At 38.6% G+C, this 19804-nt stretch overlaps 1 protein-coding gene across 1 annotated transcript in view; it reads right to left on the reverse strand.

Moving 5' to 3' along the window:
- The window catches only part of LOC121320899 (zinc finger protein GLIS3-like), a 241771-nt gene that overhangs the window by 186000 nt on the left and 35967 nt on the right, over positions 1-19804 (reverse strand). Inside the window, exon 4 of the mRNA XM_041259711.1 lies at positions 3291-4392. Within this exon, the coding sequence (XP_041115645.1) occupies positions 3291-4392 (1102 nt within the window). The remainder of the gene's footprint in view (positions 1-3290; positions 4393-19804) is intronic.

The raw sequence follows: 19804 nt of genomic DNA on the forward strand, positions 1-19804 counted from the left end.
TGTATCCCTCTGCCAGTAAAGGCAGAATTGAACCCTTCTTTTCCTCGCTCAAAACTTTCCTTTTCAACTCTTTGGGCATGGTCAATAGTTATTTTTTGATTCCAATTACTTTTGAGGTACTACTAGCACTGTTTTGTCATCTAGCTGGTCCTATTGCAAGAGGATAGTGATGACTACAGGAGTGGTTTTTATACTTTTCCTCATTAAATAAGATTTGGTTCAGGTGATCCCCTAATCAGTACCTCATTCAGTAGAATGAGGTGTGCCTGTGTTGGAATTCAACAGACACTGGAATGGAATGGCTGCAATACATGTAGAGATGCTGATTTAAGAAAAATATGCAGTGGTCTCTTAATTTTTTCCAGAGCTGTGTATATATATACATATATATATATATATATATATATATATATATATATATATATATATATATATATATACACACACACACACACACACACACACACACACACACACACACACACACACATACACACAGTGCCATGAAAAAGTATTTCCCCCCTGCATTTTTGCATATTTTTCACAATGATTTCACGTCAGATCTTTTTGTTGGTTGTAGTACTATATAGAGGGAGTCTGAGAGAAAAAAATGACACCAAAGTTTGGTGCTTCTTTCATTTGTTTGGTGTGCAAGGTAATCAAACATGCAATCTTCAGGTGTGAAAAACTTATTGCCCCCTAGTTAACTCATCCCAATTAAAGGGATAATCTCTCCAAGAGCAAGGCGTAAAATCGTCCAGGAAGTCTCAAAGAACCCTAGAACAAAAATCCAGGGATCTGCAGGCCTCTCTCCCTTCGGCTAAGATCAGTGTTCATGACTCCACCATCAGAAAGACATCCTACTCTCTACTGCAGATTCACAAATGCTCTATGTTTTCTGTTTGAATTCATGTACACAGTTGAATTTATCAGACTTGTAATTGCATTGTCTATTCCAAGTCATTTAAACAAAGAAAAGTGTCATTTTCAGAAAAAAAAAACTATTTTCTGATGCCGTTTTCCAAATACATTTGTTTTCTGTAAAATTGATCTCATGTAACCATACTGAATGTATTGGATTTTAAAATCAGGACCTTTTACTATTTCAACTGGTTTTCAATTACATAACTTGCAATACAAGTACAGTAATATCAGAGCAGATGATGTAGATCTGTGGTTCCAAAACTGTGGGTTGTAAAATGACCCAAGATGAGTCTCTGAACAGGGTATAGTTAACACGTACAAATATATTGGTACATCAATCTACAGGACAGTACTTTTTATTTTTAATTAAATAAAAAGGCAAAACGATCACTAGAGTTTGCTTTCTATAGAGAATTTGTTTAATAATGCCCCACTTCCCTTATGCAATAGACTCAACCACAAATACTATGTCTGATATTAATAGTAAGTTTACCAGAAATACCATCAAAGAAATCTTGTTCCTTTGAAGTCATTTGGTTAGTATTTGTTGGGTGGTAAAGTTAAAAAAATAAACAAACAAAAAAAAACCGTCAAAAGCAAAAGCAAAACAGCCCCATAAAATTGATGATCCCAAACTCTGAACCCAAATCCCAGCTATGGTCATAGATGACCAACAGGCCTACCCCCAGGCCAAGGCAAACACGCACCCTATATACTGCAAACTTTCACTTTCACTTATTTAAATACATATAACACAATTAATAAATTATATATATAACATGAAAAACCCTTGTTCAGTAGAACATCAAGTACAGTACAGAAATGACGCTACCAGATTGCTAATAATTGCTCTGTTCCAGTTTTATTTATTGTTTTTATAAGAGAACAAGAACTTGACTATGTTATGTTCTGTAATATACCTTTTTTAATTACTATTTTTCAACTACTTTTTCAGGTTGTGCCTTATCTCATGTTAATTACACACTGTCAATGCCATATTGCTTAATTGGTCAATGGCCTTGTGCCTCACAACACAGTAAAAAGTATTAGTGTGCCCTATAGCTGCTTTTCTGTCAGAGTTGGGCCAAACTGTGTAATGGTTTTATAACATAATCTAATGTCCATTATGGACCAAGTTGACCATCAATCTCAGTTAGTTTGGGAACTGAGCGATAAAATACATAAAAATCTCTTGGCTGTAGAGATTGAGCACAATCTCTGTTTCTGTAACACAGTGAAATAAAAACAAAATACTGAGAGAAAATGACATAAAAAGTATTGATTTTATTTTTAGCAAGACCCTGCGTGTAATGTGAGTCTAAGCTCTTCAGGTAAACCATATTGGCTACAACCTGAAGGTAAATACACTTTATAAATAGTCAACCACAGATCCTGAATTGAGTTCTGTGATAAATGGATTAAAATGGATTTTGGCATATAACCTAATTGATTGCTGCCAATGCCACATCTAGAGAGGATTTTGTTCCACCTCCTAACCCCATTCTTCAAGCTGGTGTCATTCAAAAATACTTTCAATACTTACTGTAATTTTAATGAGTCACTGCATTAGTAAGTTAATTTACTGCTCATAGGATTGGAATCAGTGGTAAAGAAGCAATGCCATTAATCATATCCCCCAGAAATAATTCAATGTGACTTATTTGTAGTCCCCTTACAGGACATATTGTTTTCAATTTTAGCAATATATATAATCTTGTCTGGTGGTAAAAAAAAAAAAAGAAACTGTAATTGTTAGTGTTGTGCTTAAAACACAGAATACACAGTTACTGGTAAGTGTATTACATTGCTATCAGGGACTTTGTATTGCTTGTTGTGTAAAATTCTGTGTTTCTACAGAAAAAAACAACTTTGCATTCAAATAACTTTTTAATATTATAAATAGCTTAAGTATATTAGCCTGTCTATATCACATTCTCACATCTAAATCCCTCAAAAGCTTACCTGTTGCTGGGAGATAATTCTGAATCCTTTGCTCATCTGCCTGCTGTATACAAAGCCCTTATATAGTTTTGTGGCAAACATTAGACCTATATTTTCAAGTTCATGCTCAATTATACAAGTATGAAGTATGTAGTATGTCCTTCTAATGAAAAGCACAAACTGCACCTATACAACAGAAATGACCGATCAGACAACAGAAATTTCACGTAGTAAAGATGAAAAATTAAGGAGAATGTGTGGGGGTTTACATTTAGCAAAAATTGTAGGATGTCTTAATGAGGTAAACTCAGCTCATAGAGGTTGCCAACTAGCTGCTTGTACATTGAACCAGTCGTGAAAGACTACGTTTTTAATCAAAACTTTAAAAATGCAAACATAATAAGATAGGAGTTTCAGAAACTTACCGTGCAATTGTTTGGCTTTTCTCCAGAATGCACCCTCATGTGTATCAACAGCTTGTAGCGGGCATTAAAAGACTTGTATCTTCGAGGGCAGCCAGCCCAGAAGCAGGTAAAGTCCTCCCCTTTCCGCTGGTCAATATGCACCTTCTCAATGTGTCTGACCATCTCCTCCTGCTGGTCATATACAGCACTGCAGTCTATCCACCGGCAACAGTGCTTACCATTGAAGTCGTCCAGCTCCCCATCTTCTTCCAACAGCTGAGAGGAAGGTAGGCCATGGTAAAGATGGTTGGGGTGATGGTGTGAATGTTGTTTTAAGACCTCATTGGGTTGCAAGTGTTGGTGGGAATGGTAAGGGGGTGGGGAGCCCTGAGGGGGTGCAGACATGTCCATAGTGGGGGTAATGTGTGAGAAGGTGTCCATTTGCTCACTCTTAAACACTGAGCCAAGAGGCTTACTTTCAATAACGGGAATTCCTTGTTGGACAACCATGTTGTTCATAGCAGTGTACTGAAGGTTACCCTGCTCTAGCTGCTGCATCCTCTGGTATTCAGCTTCAGGCTGCTCACTGTAGGGTTGCAGTTGGGGAACACTATTGGCCAACTGCAAATGCCTTTGGGAGCCTGGGTTTAAAGAAGCCTGGGGAATGCAGCTGCCCCTTACCCCTAGAAAGTGCCCATAAACTTCTGGCTGTGGAGAGACATTGGCAGGTGAGCCCCTGGAACCGTTGATGTACGCTACCAATGAGGTGGGGGATGTGCGGATGATTGTGTTAAAATCAATGCCAATTCCGTCTGACAGTGGAGACAGGGAGAGTGCCCTTTTCTTAGAACGGGCTGTCTGAGACCAGGCTGAATGCTGGGGGCTGTCTCCCCCAAAGAGGTAGGAGGGCAGGGAGTTGGCAACACTAGTGTTGGACACAGCGGTCCCTGGAGGGATGCTCAGTATCTCCCCCAGTTCATTTTCATTGTTATTGCCATTTTGCAAAGGTAGGGAGGGAAGGATCCGGTAGCGATGAGGCCACTCCTGTTTTACACTCAAGGTTGACTGGCTTTCAGTGAGGCTCAGAGTAGTTGAGGCCAATGACTCACGTGACAAGAGGGACCTAAAGCAGAAAAAAAGTCTGAATTAGTATTACAGTAACAGTAGTACTGCAGCCATTGCCATGCAGTGGTCAGGTATTTCATTTGTACCTTAGCTCATCAAGTGTGGTGCATTGTTTGCTATTTTTACCTACAGCATTAGCATAAAATGTTGGGCAGTGGAGAAAACATTGTCTTGCAAAAACTTGCCAAACTCTGATAGTGCTTTAAGGGCATCTGCATTTTTAAGTTACTTAGTGAAAGCTGCCAGCTTAACAGTTTTAAAGAGGGCACTGGTGGTGTCACAGCCTGTTAGGGCAAGAACTGCAGACAGGCAATTTGACACCACATTACCAAGGCTTACTGCAACAGCGTGCATAGGAATAAACCTCTCCCGAGTGACAGTTTTTCCAGAATGTCCAGGATGCATATATACCTCTTGTGCCAGCAGACCTTGACAGAAATAAACAGATCATGATGACCAAAACACCTGTGTCATCACACCGCACTACAACCTTGTAGTGGTCTTTGCTCAAGCTAAAGGCATGAAGCACCATTCTGGTGTCTGCCTCCTCTTGTGTAGAAAACAGAATATGTCAAGTGTATTACATGTTTTCCTTCAGCAAATCCACCAGCAATCACAATGGATTTAGCTTCTGAAAGATGTGCTGGAGCCTGGCAAGCAAGATACTTGCTTACAAATTCATCAAGTGCAGCTTTGTTGGCAGAGCCCTTCAGGAACAACTTGTATTTAGACACAAGTCTTGTTCTGAAGATTTGGTGGCTAGACGTTGTCTCACCAGCACCCTGACACTCATGCTCCATTCTTTTGAAAACTCTTCTTATCAAAAACAACAGTGACAACATCATAGTAGCTATTTGCTGTTTCAAGGATCTGTAGTAGCCTGCATTCCAATGTCATCAAAATGTTTTAATGTAAGCCTCACTCATGAACTACAATATTGCCATTCCATCAATGATGTCCTGCGAATCTTTCAATCCTTGTTCCATATCAGGAATGTGCTTCAGACCATGACTTTGCTCAGGACAGATATAACTGAGATCAAGTACCAATATGATTCCCCGCAATGCCGAGATGGTTATTTGCCTTGAAGCATAAGATGTGCTGTTAACTCTGCATATGTATCTGTTGCAGTGAAAAGGTGCCATCAAGTGTTTCTGGTTTGCTCCATATTACCTGTTGTGCTTTACTGTATATCATTAAGTCTGCTATTACTAGGATGTAGGGTTGTCCTAACTTCTCTGCCACAGCCACCAATTTCAGTAGGGTTGTATAGATTGTACTGATGTCTGTTGGTGGTGCATGGAGGAATGGTAGATATCTGATTGTTGGCTGATGTATAACTGATGTTGCAGTGTTGAAACTATTCCATGCAGGGATGGCTTGGTTTCTTTATGTATGAACCGTGCAAGCTTCCAAACCAGAGAATTTGCTATTCCTTTCTGATAGGATTTGCTATCTATATCTACAGCAACAGTGGAGCTGTTAGCTATTGAAGTTGGGTCTGTTTTTGGTTGGGTTTAGTGTACCATTGTAATTCATCTTGATCATAAGGGAAGCAACAGCAAGTGGGAGAAGTACAGGCGTGGAAAAGTACAGAGCAGTTTAGAAGCAGTAAGGAGAAATTGCATCTTTAATTGCTTTAAACAGAAAACACAGGACACTGTGGAAACACAGCAGCAGCTCACAGTCAAACAGCCGCGTGTGTTTTTCTGATAACAAACAAGCTGAAACTCGGAGCAGCTGATTCAAATTCAGCGCCGTTGTGAGACACGGGCGAGGGGAGGAGCCAACAGCACAGCAGAACAACGCAGTTAAACGATGCAGTCTTCCCAGCGACAGCGAGTGGAAGCGACAGCGAGTGGGAGAAGTACAGGCGTGGAAAAGTACAGAGCAGTTTCGAAGCAGTTGGAAAGCAGGCTGACAGCTGCAGAAGAAACTAAACTTCAAAAAAAAAAAAAAACCTCAACATGGTCTTCAAGCCAGTAATCTGTGACACCTGCTTGATGTGGGAAATCCGAGAAAACCCAGCGGAGCTAAACCAAGTGTGCGTAAAGTGCCGCACGATCCAGGATTTGCATAAACTAGTAAGTATGCTAGAAATGGAGCTGGAAGAAGTGAGACAGCAACAGGATCTTGAGGAACTGGCACACCCACAATTCATGGAAGTCTGCATCACCCCTAACAGACTGAAAGCCACCAGGGAGATAGAAGGTCAGAACAGCTGGGTTCAGGTAGGCAGAAGCAGGGAAAAAAAGAAACTTCCTCAACCACAACCACCAGAAATCAAAACAACTAACAGATTTGAGTCACTTCAGAATTTTGATGAGCAGAACCAACAACAAGAGAATGAAAGGAACAACATCCAGGACCCTATTGACAGTGGTGACCAGACAGCAAAAAGAAGGGAGGTCATGATTGTTGGGGACTCCATATTGAGAAACACAGCAAGTTCAATTCGCAGTTTGGACCCCCTTACTACAACAGTGTGCTGCCTTCCGGGAGCCTCGGTCAAGCACATCACTGAGAACGTGGACAGGCTCCTAGAACGAACAGGAGACGACCCGGTAGTAGTCGTCCACATCGGTACAAACAACATTGGAAGAGACAGACCAAAATCCCTGCAAAACAAATTCAGAGAGCTAGGAAGGAAATTAAAAGAGAAAACCAAAACTGTGGTATTTTCTGGTATACTACCGGCACCTTGCAAAGGACCATATGGACAGCTGGAAATAATTAATCAAAACGCATGGCTGAAGACGTGGTGCACACGGGAAGGCTTCACCTATCTTGATCATTGGACCACATTCTACAACGAGGACTATCTGTATAAACGGGACGGACTGCACTTAAATAACAAGGGAACCAGTCTACTTGGAGAAAAAATCCTCGAGCAGGTTCAGAAGCATTTAAACTAGAAAGGAAGGGGGGAGAAATCAACAAAAAAACAGAAGGGAGACCGCATCAAAACAAGAACAACAACTCCGGTAAGACAACCATTAAATGTATTTATCTAAATGCTAGAAGTATCAGAAACAAAATTCTAGAACTTGAAGCTACTGCACTAACAAGTAACTATGATGTGATAGGTGTTACAGAAACTTGGTTGTCTGAGAGTGATGGGGACAAATATAATATTTGTGGGTATACACTGTATAGGAAAGACAGGCAGGACAGAAGAGGAGGAGGGGTAGCGCTATACATAAGAAACAGTCTTGAAGCCCAGGTGTTAAACCTGGACAAAGAAAATAAAGCCGAATCAATATGGGTCAGAATAACGGACAAAAATTCAAAGGGCATAATAATAGGAGCATGCTATAGACCGCCAGATTCAGACGGTGATCAAAATAATCTGTTATACAATGACATTAGAAATGCGTGTAGCAAAGGAGAAGCCATACTAATGGGGGATATCAACTTCCCCCATATAAAATGGGAAAACCCGGTGGGTAGCACGAAGGATGAAATTGAAATGGTGGAAATGACAAATGACTGCTTCCTAACACAATTTGTCACTGCACTGACCAGATGCCTTGATTTAGTCTTTTCAAATAATGAAGACAGAATAACTAAAACAGAGGTCAGAGAACCACTGGCAAACTCAGACCACAACATGGTCTCATTTGAAGTGTTTTTTAAAACCCCAAAAGTAAAGACTAAAGCTAAGGTTTACAATTTTAGAAAAGCAAACTATGAAGGTATGAAACAGAGACTAACAGAAGTAGACTGGAGTAAAATAGAGAAAACACCCACAGAAGAAGGATGGTTGTTCTTCAAAAATGTAGTACTAGAGGCGCAAAACAATTATATCCCTAAAGTAGACAAATCTAAATGTAAAACTAAATTGCCAAAATGGTTTAATAGATCAATTAAAAAAAATATTCAGCGAAAAAAGACACTTTACAGAGCATTAAAAAAGGACCAAAAAGAAAGTATGCAGAAAGAGTACACAGAACTGCAAACGCAAGTCAAAAAGGAAGTTAGAAAGGCCAAGAGAGAAATAGAAATGAACATTGCTAAGGGAGCTAAAACCAATTCCAAAATGTTTTTCCAACATTACAACAGCAAGAGAACATTCAAAGAGTTGATTAAATATTTAAGAGATACGAATGGCAAAATCGTAGATGAAGAAAAAAAATAGCAAATATATTAAATTATTACTTTTCACAAGTTTTTACAAAGGAAGATACTGACAACATGCCCCACATGTCATCCAGTTCCTATCCAGTTTTAAATAACTTTAGCATAACTGAGGCAGAAGTGTTAAAGGGACTAGGAGCTCTTAAAATAAACAAATCCCCTGGGCCGGATGAGATCCTCCCAATAGTACCCAAAGAAATGAAAGAAGTTATTTACAAACCGCTAACCAAGATCATGCAGCAGTCTCTTGACACAGGGGTGGTACCGACAGACTGGAAAATTGCAAACGTAATACCGATCCACAAAAAGGGAAACAAAACTGAACCAGGTAACTACAGACCAGTAAGCCTGACTTCTATTATATGCAAACTTATGGAAACTATAATAAGATCCAAAATGGAAAATTACCTATATGGTAACAGGGTCCTGGGAGACAGTCAACATGGTTTTAGGAAAGGGAGATCGTGTCTAACTAACTTGCTTGATTTTTTTGAGGATGCAACATCGATAATGGATAATTGCAAAGCATATGACATGGTTTATTTAGATTTCCAGAAAGCTTTTGACAAAGTCCCGCACAAAAGATTAATTCTCAAACTGAACGCAGTTGGGATTCAAGGAAACACATGTACATGGATTAGGGAGTGGTTAACATGTAGAAAACAGAAAGTACTGATTAGAGGAGAAACCTCAGAATGGAGTGTGGTAACCAGTGGTGTACCACAGGGATCAATATTAGGTCCTCTGCTATTCCTAATCTACATTAATGATTTAGATTCTGGTATAGTAAGCAAACGTGTTAAATTTGCAGATGACACAAAAGTAGGAGGAGTGGCAAACACTGTTGCAGCAGCAAAGGTCATTCACAATGATCTAGACAAGATTCAGAACTGGGCAGACACATGGCAAATGACATTTAATAGAGAAAAGTGTAAGGTACTGCACGCAGGAAATAAAAATGTACATTATAAATATCATATGGGAGATATTGAAATTGGAGAAGGAATCTATGAAAAAGACCTAGGAGTTTTTGTTGACTCAGAAATGTCTTCATCTAGACAATGTGGGGAAGCTAAAAAAAAGGCTAACAAGATGCTCGGATACATTGTGAAAAGTGTTGAATTTAAATCAAGGGAAGTAATGTTAAAACTGTACAATGCATTAGTAAGACCTCATCTTGAATATTGTGTTCAGTTCTGGTCACCTCGCTATAAAAAAGATATTGCTGCTCTAGAAAGAGTGCAAAGAAGAGCGACCAGAATTATTCCGGGTTTAAAAGGCATGTCATATGCAGACAGGCTAAAAGAATTGAATCTGTTCAGTCTTGAACAAAGAAGACTACGTGGCGACCTAATTCAAGCATTCAAAATTCTAAAAGATATTGACAATGTCGACCCAAGGGACTTTTTCAGCCTGAAAAAAGAAACAAGGACCAGGGGTCACAAATGGTGATTAGACAAAGGGGCATTCAGAACAGAAAATAGGAGGCACTTTTTTACACAGAGAATTGTGAGGGTCTGGAATCAACTACCCAGTAATGTTGTTGAATCTGACACCCTGGGATCCTTCAAGAAGCTGCTTGATGAGACTTTGGGATCAATAAGCTACTAACAACCAAACGAGCAAGATGGGCCGAATGGCCTCCTCTCGTTTGTAAACTTTCTTATGTTCTTATATTCTTATATGCTGCTCCTTCAAGTGACTTTTTACTTGATCGTGGGATGTGGTTAATATCACCAGGAATGCCACACCTTTGATATAGTACCATGACCATGCAATGTGTGGTAGACCTTCCATCCAGAGTATCTTTGTTATGGTCTAAGTTATCTATGGATACATTAATGTAGGTACTCAGGTGATCAGCATTCCACAAGGTATATATATGTCTTCATTCTTTGAAAACTGATCTTCTGCAATGGATGCCACAAATCATCTAACCTCATCATAGAACACTGAAATCCAAGGATATGTAGCACATCAATGAGACATCTGCTACCAAAATTGTGATGCACTTGTACCCTAATGCAAAGTTTTAAGGCTGTTTATACTTTCTGTCCTAAGGCAGTAATGTGGTGACATATGGCCAGCACAGGACGACGACTTTGTCTTTTTTCTTCATCACTGCTGGGAACATTCTGGTAGTCTTTTTCGCTGGTCATCCACAAAATAAAGTCATACATGAGATGTGGTACAACCTCTCTGCACTTTTTAATATCAATGTCTCCAACTGATATATATATGCTTCTGAGTTCTTGATTAGTCGCATGGTCTGCTTTAACATACCAGCAATCCTGTGCAAGACCACAGCTTCATCCAGATAAACTTTTCCATGCCCATGTTCCTCAGCATCAGATATATGCTCCTTGCTGAACTGCTCATGCACCTGTGCTGCCTTCTTCAGTGCATCACCAAGTCTACCATCACTACAACACAACACATCAGAAAGTGCTAGTCGCTCCACAAAGCACAGACCGTCCTGAAAATGGGTCTTCAGATTTTGTTTCCTTTTCCAACAGGAATAGGAAACTCCCATTTCTAGCAAGATATCAATTAACCTTAAGCGGTGGTATGACAGTGGAGTAAGCTTTTTTTGTACAGAAAATTAATTTTATTTGATCTCGCTCACAAGTGTGTTAAATGCCCTATCGTGAACAAAGGATGTGTCCATACATTTCATACGCAAGGCCTTGATGTTCCTTTCTGAAATTAAGGCTGGCGGCAGGGGGATTGACCCGGATGGACCCGGGCCCAGCCTCTGCTGGGGCCCATACCAAAGATATTCTATAATATCTTTGCCCATACCAATCTTCTTTTTTTCCCCCAAAGTTCATTATCAAAAAACAAAAACAAAAAACTGTTTCTCGGTGGTTCAAGTCAAAACACATATTATCAAATCAGAGATACGTAGAAGGGACTTGTGAAACTTTACAGTAGGTCAGTATCGATTAAAAAACAACAGGCTGTTCCATTTACAGGGGGGGGGGGGGGGGGGGGGGGGGTGCATTTCTTTCACAGCTGTTATTGATAAAGATAATAACAAACAGTTTACTAACAAGGTATATAAACACAAATACTTCTGAAGAAAGTAAACACATAGGCCTATCGGTCAATTTTATTTCTCTGTGCGAACGCCTATATCGAATCAAAGTTTATTTATATAGCACCTTCATACAGGTGTATCTCAAAGCACTTTACAGGACAAAAATAGTCAAAGTTATAAAAACAAACAAATATGTCTGACTGAAAAAACTTTACGCAATACAAATGACTGATTGCCCTCTGATCACACGTTTTTCTTCTCCAAATAAACACTTTAGACACAGAATGCCAGGAAACACCGTAGTGTGTGTTTATTATTTACAACAAAAATAAAATAAACAAAACAAAACCTAACCCGATCTCGGGACCCATCTAAACAGTTCTAACTACTAACAAGGCAGGCCAAGCCTGTTACCTCGTCAACAAAAAACAAATCTCAATCCAAATACCTTTTCCAATAGTTGGTTTTCCAGTTTCACAATGCTCCACTTACTCTCCAACCAACCAACCAACCAACCAACCAACTCACACACACACACTCACTCTCACTCTCACTCTCACTCTCACTCTCTCTCTCTCTCTCTCTCTCTCTCTCTCTCTCTCTCTCTCTCTCTCTCTCTCTCTCTCTCTACCAAACTCCTACTACCAACCACACAAAATACACACACTCACACCCTTTTAAACCTAATTAATTAAACCCCTAATTAGTCTATTGACTAAACCTGGAGTTGGTCCTGACTCCACTAACCACTACTCTGTCCTAATGTCCCCCAGGTATAAGATGTTATAAGAATATGGTATTATATATCTAATTATTATATATTATACCAGATGTCCCAGATATATATATATATATATATATATAGTAAAAGATCTACTATATATATATATATATATGAATACTCAATACAAGATGCTTTTAGAATCACATCTGATAATAGCCCGACAGGGAGAAACACTAATGTGCAACAGCGGGAATTTTTATTTTTTTTATTTTTTATTGTCAAAACCACTTCCCCTCAACAAGCATTGTCGCAAAAGTCAGGAAGCAAACAAAAACAAACAGACGTAGACTTCATATATATAAAACTCCCCAAAAACAGACAAAAAACACACAAAAAAATCAAGAGAAATAAAAATAAAATATATAAGAATAGAACTTTGTGATAAATGATGATAAGTAACGCAATTCAGCATGAAGCAGAACCTAAAAAAATTGCTGAGACAGTACGAACTTGGATGTGCAAAGTCCCGCTCTCATAAAAGGTGACTTTTAAACAATGAAAACTGAACATATTGAATATATAACATGCACTACTACATGCTGTGTGTGTACAGCAGTCACTGCTGCAAAAGAGCGCAGTCTATTTATTTTTTCTGTTGGCTCAGCGATTCTTTAACAGGGGGGACATCATGAAAATGTGTGAAAAAAAAAAAACATTTCTAATCACAACCATCCATTTCAAACTGCTTGCATTTAAACTCTAAAACAAAGCAGGTTGTGTCTTGTTCTACCGTGGGGAGGGGTATCTCAAAAACTACAATAGTAATGCTAATAAACAGAGCAAAAAATGTAAGTATTCACTGTATGTTAAATAACTTTTATCGAGATTTGCAAAAAGGTTTCCAAATTTTACAGCCCCAAAAATCTCAAGCCAGATTTCCTCAATACCACAACCTAGATTCTGATACTATAAATAATGTGTGGCCTTATAATTGGATATGTTCTGAAGTTAACAAAATATTTATATTATATGTAAATTCATTCCTCAAAGGAATTTGTATCCCCTGAAGGGTATATTCTATAATACAAAATATTTCATTTGTTTTTTAACCTTGGATTGTCTAGCAAACCAAATGCAAACAGGTTTTAAAGCCTAAATTTCAAATATTCCTAAAGAATGTGGTAATGTTTACCAATGATGCAGGTAAGAAATTGACTCATAGCTGTCCTTGACACTGTTGACCATAACTCCATTCATTATTTGAAATTATTTCCTGCTTTACAAGGCTGAAAAGACTGACATTTTTTTTTTATATTTCCCTTAATGCAATGTGATTTTTCAATCACAGTTCTATTTGCTGAGTGGCTTGTGTTAATATTTAAGTAACTGATGGAAATATGAGCTAGGTTTAGAACTTTGTTAACAGGGATACTTTATGAGATAGTTAGTCTTAAAAACAACACTGTGAGCATATGTGTATGTGCCATGGGGGGTGTGAACAGACAGACAAACAAAACAAACAGACAATAACACACAGGGACGAACAATACACATACACAACGTAGCAATTGATTTTATATTATTATTTTTACCTCTTCACTCTCTCCTGTTCCTTCACTCTGAACACACAACCCTGACTAAGTAAAATGTACATCTACAGTATATATATACTGTTTTGCTGGGATTCAATTACTAATTAATTATTCACTTGAATCCCAGCACGTGAACTAATTTGTGCAACCCTGTGCTCACATACTATTAAATATTTTAAATGCACGTGAAGTGAAGTTTAATCCCTGTGCCTAAATACAACTATATATTTTAAATCACTCATGTTACACGGACCCATTTATATCCCGTGCACCAATACCTATACACCAACATTAACACTCCACATGCAACATATAACACACAAATACACACAGGGGCAGGGCACATTCCCACAGAGGGTCACAGAAAATACAACTCATTTAAACAAACAGGCTTCCTTATAAATACAAAATGTTCTAAATTTTAATGATCTAGTCAAATATGACTTAGTGCATAAGTACAATTTTTCATAATGGAATAATAACCAAGGCTTTGATACATTCTTATATAAATCATCTTTGTCTTGTCTGTTTCTGTTGATGTTTATGTTTTCCAGACTTTATTTTCACTTTGATTCAGGTAAAGGCAATTTACCGTCACAAAGCTAAACTATAAGTTAAACAAATAGGGCTACAGGTGAGCACTACACTTATGTTTCTAAGCTAAATATAGGAAACCATTTGCTTTTTTGTGAATAAAATGTTACTGTTTTTGAAAATTAATGTTTATACAGAAAGCAAATTAATTGGGTTATTATATTTTATAAATCTGTTGCTGTAATACATGTTTACATTTTGTATTTGAGTGTATATAATACAACTGACTTCTTACAGTAATGTAAGGCCATTAAATTGTTTGGCCATTCCCTTATTCCTGTTAACAAAATACATGCGTATTTTGTGTTGTATGTTGTATGTTAATGTTGGTGTATAGTCTTTGGTACACGGGATATAAACAGGTCTGTGTAACACGAGTGAGAATGGTATTAGAGACGGAGATTATAATAATAATAGTTATATATTAGCTCACCGTGTTTGTCTGTGTAGTTTGTTTTGTTTGTCTCTTTTAATTTGGAGAAAGTGCTGTGTTTTTTGTTTGTTACAACCTTTTTATTTATTGTTCTGTTCATTCATTAAATGCTGAGCGAAACCTATCGCTCAGCTCCACCCAACTCCACCTCTCTGTTGTTTATTTCCTGTTTCTGGTCTGACGTCACCCACTACAACTGTCTTTGTGACAGTAATCTTTGGTATTTATATACTCCATTGCTTTTAGACAATATGTTGTAAAAAGACTGGGTTCATCACTGCGACCAGACAGAGGGATGTTTTACATAAGAGCATAAGAAAGGTTACAAATGAGAGCAGGCCATTCAGCCCATCTTGCTCGTTTGATTGTTAGTAGCTCATTGATCCCAGAATCTCACAATTCTCTGTGTAAAAAAGTGCATTTTCTGTTCTGAATGCCCCTTTATCTAATCTCCTTTTGTGACTCATGGTCCTTTGTTTCTTTTTTCAGGTCAAAAAAGTCCCTTGGGTCGACATTGTCAATACCTTTTAGACTTTTGAATTCTTGAATCAGATTGAGTCTTCTTTGTTCAAGACTGAATAGATTCAGTTCATTTAGCCTGTCTGCATATGAAATGCTTTTTAAACCAGGAATAATTCTGGTCGCTCTTCTTTGCACTCTTTCTAGAGCAGCAATATCTTTTTTATAGCGAGGTGACCAGAACTGCACACAAGGTCTTACTAGTGCATTGTACAGTTTTAACATTACTTCCCTTGATTTAAATTCAACACTTTTCACAATGTATCCGAGCATCTTGTTAGCCTTTTTTATAGCTTCCCCACATTGTCTAGATGAAGACATTTCTGAGTCAACAAAAACTCCTAGGTCTTTTTCATATCCTTCTCCAATTTCAGTATCTCCCATATGATATTTATAATGTACATTTTTATTTCCTGCGTGCAGTACCTTACACTTTTCTCTATTAAATGTCATTTGCCATGTGTCTGACCAGTGCTGAATCTTGTCTAGATCATTTTGAATGACCTTTGCTGCTGCAACAGTGTATGCCACTCCTCCTACTTTTGTGTCGTCCGCAAATTTAACAAGTTTGCTTACTATACCAGAATCTAAATCATTAATGTAGATTAGGAATAGCAGAGGACCTAATACTGATCCCTGTGGTATACCACTGGTTATCACACTCCATTCTGAGGTTTTTCCTCTAATAAGTACTTTTTGTTTTCTACATGTTAACCACTCCCTAATCCATGTACATGTGTTTCCTTGAATCCCTACTGCGTTCAGTTTGAGAATTAATCTTTTGTGCGGGACTTTGTCAAAAGCTTTCTGGAAATCTAAATAAACCATGTCATATGCTTTGCAATTATCCATTATCGATGTTGCATCCTCAAAAAAATCAAGCAAGTTAGTTAGACACGATCTCCCTTTCCTAAAACCATGTTGACTGTCTCCCAGTACTCTGTTACCATATAGGTAATTTTCCATGTTGAATCTTATTATAGTTTCCATAAGTTTGCATATAATAGAAGTCAGGCTTACTGGTCTGTAGTTACCTGGTTCAGTTTTGTTTCCCTTTTTGTGGATCGGTATTACGTTTGCAATTTTCCAGTCTGTCGGTACCACCCCTGTGTCAAGAGACTACTGCATGATCTTGGTTAGTGGTTTGTAAATAACTTCTTTCATTTCTTTGAGTACTACTGGGAGGATCTCATCCGGCCCAGGGGATTTGTTTATTTTAAGAGCTCCTAGTCCCTTTAACACTTCTGCCTCAGTTATGCTAAAGTTATTTAAAACTGGATAGGAACTGGATGACATGTGGGGCATGTTGTCAGTATCCTCCTTTGTAAAAACTTGTAAAAAGTAATCATTTAATATATTTGCTACTTTTTTTTCTTCATCTACGATTTTGCCATTCGTATCTCTTAAACATTTAATCTCCTCTTTGAATGTTCTCTTGCTGTTGTAATATTGGAAAAACATTTTGGAATTGGTTTTAGCTCCCTTAGCAATGTTCATTTCTATTTCTCTCTTGGCCTTTCTAACTTCCTTTTTGACTTGCGTTTGCAGTTCTGTGTACTCTTTCTGTGTACTTTCTTTTTGGTCCTTTTTTAATGCTCTGTAAAGTGTCTTTTTTCGCTGAATATTTTTTTTAATTGATCTATTAAACCATTTTGGCAATTTAGTTTTACATTTAGATTTGTCTACTTTAGGGATGTAATTGTTTTGCGCCTCTAGTACTACATTTTTGAAGAACAACCATCCTTCTTCTGTGGGTGTTTTCTCTATTTTACTCCAATCTACTTCTGTTAGTCTCTGTTTCATACCTTCATAATTTGCTTTTCTAAAATTGTAAACCTTAGCTTTAGTCTTTACTTTTGGGGTTTTAAAAAACACTTCAAATGAGACCATGTTGTGGTCTGAGTTTGCCAGTGGTTCTCTGACCTCTGTTTTAGTTATTCTACTTCGTTATTTGAAAAGACTAAATCAAGGCATGCCTCCCCTCTAGTCGGTGCCTTGACAAATTGTGTTAGGAAGCAGTCATTTGTCATTTCCACTATTTCTATTTCATCCTTCGTGCTACCCACTGGGTTTTACCATTTTATTTGGGGGAAGTTGAAATCCCCCATTAGTATGGCTTCTCCTTTGCTACACGCATTTCTAATGTCATTGTATAACAGATTATTGTGCTCACCGTCTGAATCTGGAGGTCTATAGCATGCTCCTATTATTATGCCCTTTGAATTTTTGTCCGTTATTCTGACCCATATTGATTCGGTTTTATTTTCTTTGTCCAGGTTTAACACCTGGGCTTCAAGACTGTTTCTTATGTATAGCGCTACCCCTCCTCCTCTTCTGTCCTGCCTGTCTTTCCTATACAGTGTATACCCACAAATATTATATTCGTCCCCATCACTCTCAGACAACCACGTTTCTGTAACACCTATCACATCATAGTTACTTGTTAGTGCAGTAGCTTCAAGTTCTAGAATTTTTTTTTCTGATACTTCTAGCATTTAGAGAAATACATTTAATGGTTGTCTTACCTGAGTTGTTGTTCTTGTTTTGATGCGGTCTCCCTTCTGTTTTTTTGTTGATTTCTCCCCCCTTCCTTTCCTAGTTTAAATGCTTCAGAACCTGCTCGAGGATCTTTTCTCCGAGTAGACTGGTTCCCTTGTTATTTAAATGCAGTCCATCCCATCTATACAGATAGTCCTCGTTGTAGAATGTGGTCCAATGATCAAGATAGGTGAAGCCTTCCCGTGTGCAACACGTCTTCAGCCATGCGTTTTCATTAATTATTTCCAGCTGTCCATATGGTCCTTTGCAAGGTGCCGGTAGTATACCAGAAAATACCACAGTTTTGGTTTTCTCTTTTAATTTCCTTCCTAGCTCAGACGATGATCGTATTCAGCGCAGGCTGTTAGCAGAAACCGAGTTAACATTTGAAAAAGCACTGAAGCATGCTCAGGCATTGGAGACAGCGAACAAAGACGTTCAGGATTTACAATGGCAAAGCAAAGGAAGCAATGGTGCTAACTAGAAACATGCTAGCCAGGCTACAGTGCAAAAGCTAAAAACGTGGAGGGAACCACGAACTGGCGGAACTATGAGGGCATGTTATAGATGCGGTGGTGAGCACATGGCGAATGACTGTCGTTTTCTTAAGGAAATGTGTCACAGATGCGGAAAAAAGGGGCACATCAGGAAGGCGTGCAGGGCGAACTCACCTGTGGAGAAAACCAAACCTAGAGGGGAAGGAAAACAAAAGCAGGGAAAAGTGAAAAAAAAAAACATGGGGCTCATCACATTAGCGAAAATCCTGAAACAGATGCAAGTAACGGTGAAGACGTGTTCATTATGAATAACGTAACAGAGACAAGCATTCCCAAGGTAGCGCCTATCACATTACAGTTAAAAGTCAAGAAGTCGGATGTGCAATTTGAGGTTGACACGGGGTCCAGTCTTACAATTATGAATGAAACAGAGTATTCAAAACTAAGGAATGGGGCAGAAGTACCTGCGCTAAAGGCATGTTCCCTGCATCTCAAAACCTATACAGGCGAAAGAGTGAAAACATTGGGTACTGCAAACTTAACTGTACAGTACAAAGAGACTGTTAAACAGCTGCCAGTAGTAGTAGTGTCTGGCAAAGGACCAAACCTACTGGGCCGCGGTTGGATTAAGGAGTTGCAATTAAACTGGGGCACTGTAAACCAGATAGGTAGAGACAAAACAACACTCCAGGATGTGTTGAAGAAACATGAGAATGTATTCAAAGAGGAATTGGGGACATTGCGAGGCCCACTGGCTAAAATATATGTTGACAAAGAGGCAACACCAAGGTTCTAAGCCAAGACCTGTGCCTTATGCTATGAAACCAAAGGTGGAGGCTGAGCTGGACCGCCTCTTGAGAGACAAAATAATTGAACCAGTGAAATTCTCTGAGTGGACAGCTCCCATAGTCCCAGTGCTAAAGCCTGATAACTCTGTGAGGATTTGCGGATATTACAAACTTACTGTAAATCGGGTATCCAAACTGGAACAGTATCCCATTCCCAGAATTGAAGATCTTTTTGCAAAGCTCTCAGGAGGGGCAAAATTCAGCAAATTGGACATGAGTCATGCCTATCAATAGGTAATATTGGATGAGGAATCAAAAAAGTACATAACTATAAACACACACAAAGGGTTATTTACTGTAAACCGTCTTCCATTCAGGGTTTCATCCAGTCCAGCTATCTTTCAGAGAATTATGGAGGGTTTGCTGCAGGGAATTCCCCATGTAGCCATTTACCTGGATGACATCATGGTTACAGACAAGAATGATCAGGAGCACCTGCAAATGCTAAGCGAGATACTTCAGAGAGTGGAGGAGGCAGGCCTACGGCT

Source organism: Polyodon spathula, chromosome 1 (genome assembly GCF_017654505.1).
Source record: "Polyodon spathula isolate WHYD16114869_AA chromosome 1, ASM1765450v1, whole genome shotgun sequence".
NCBI lineage: Eukaryota > Metazoa > Chordata > Actinopteri > Acipenseriformes > Polyodontidae > Polyodon > Polyodon spathula.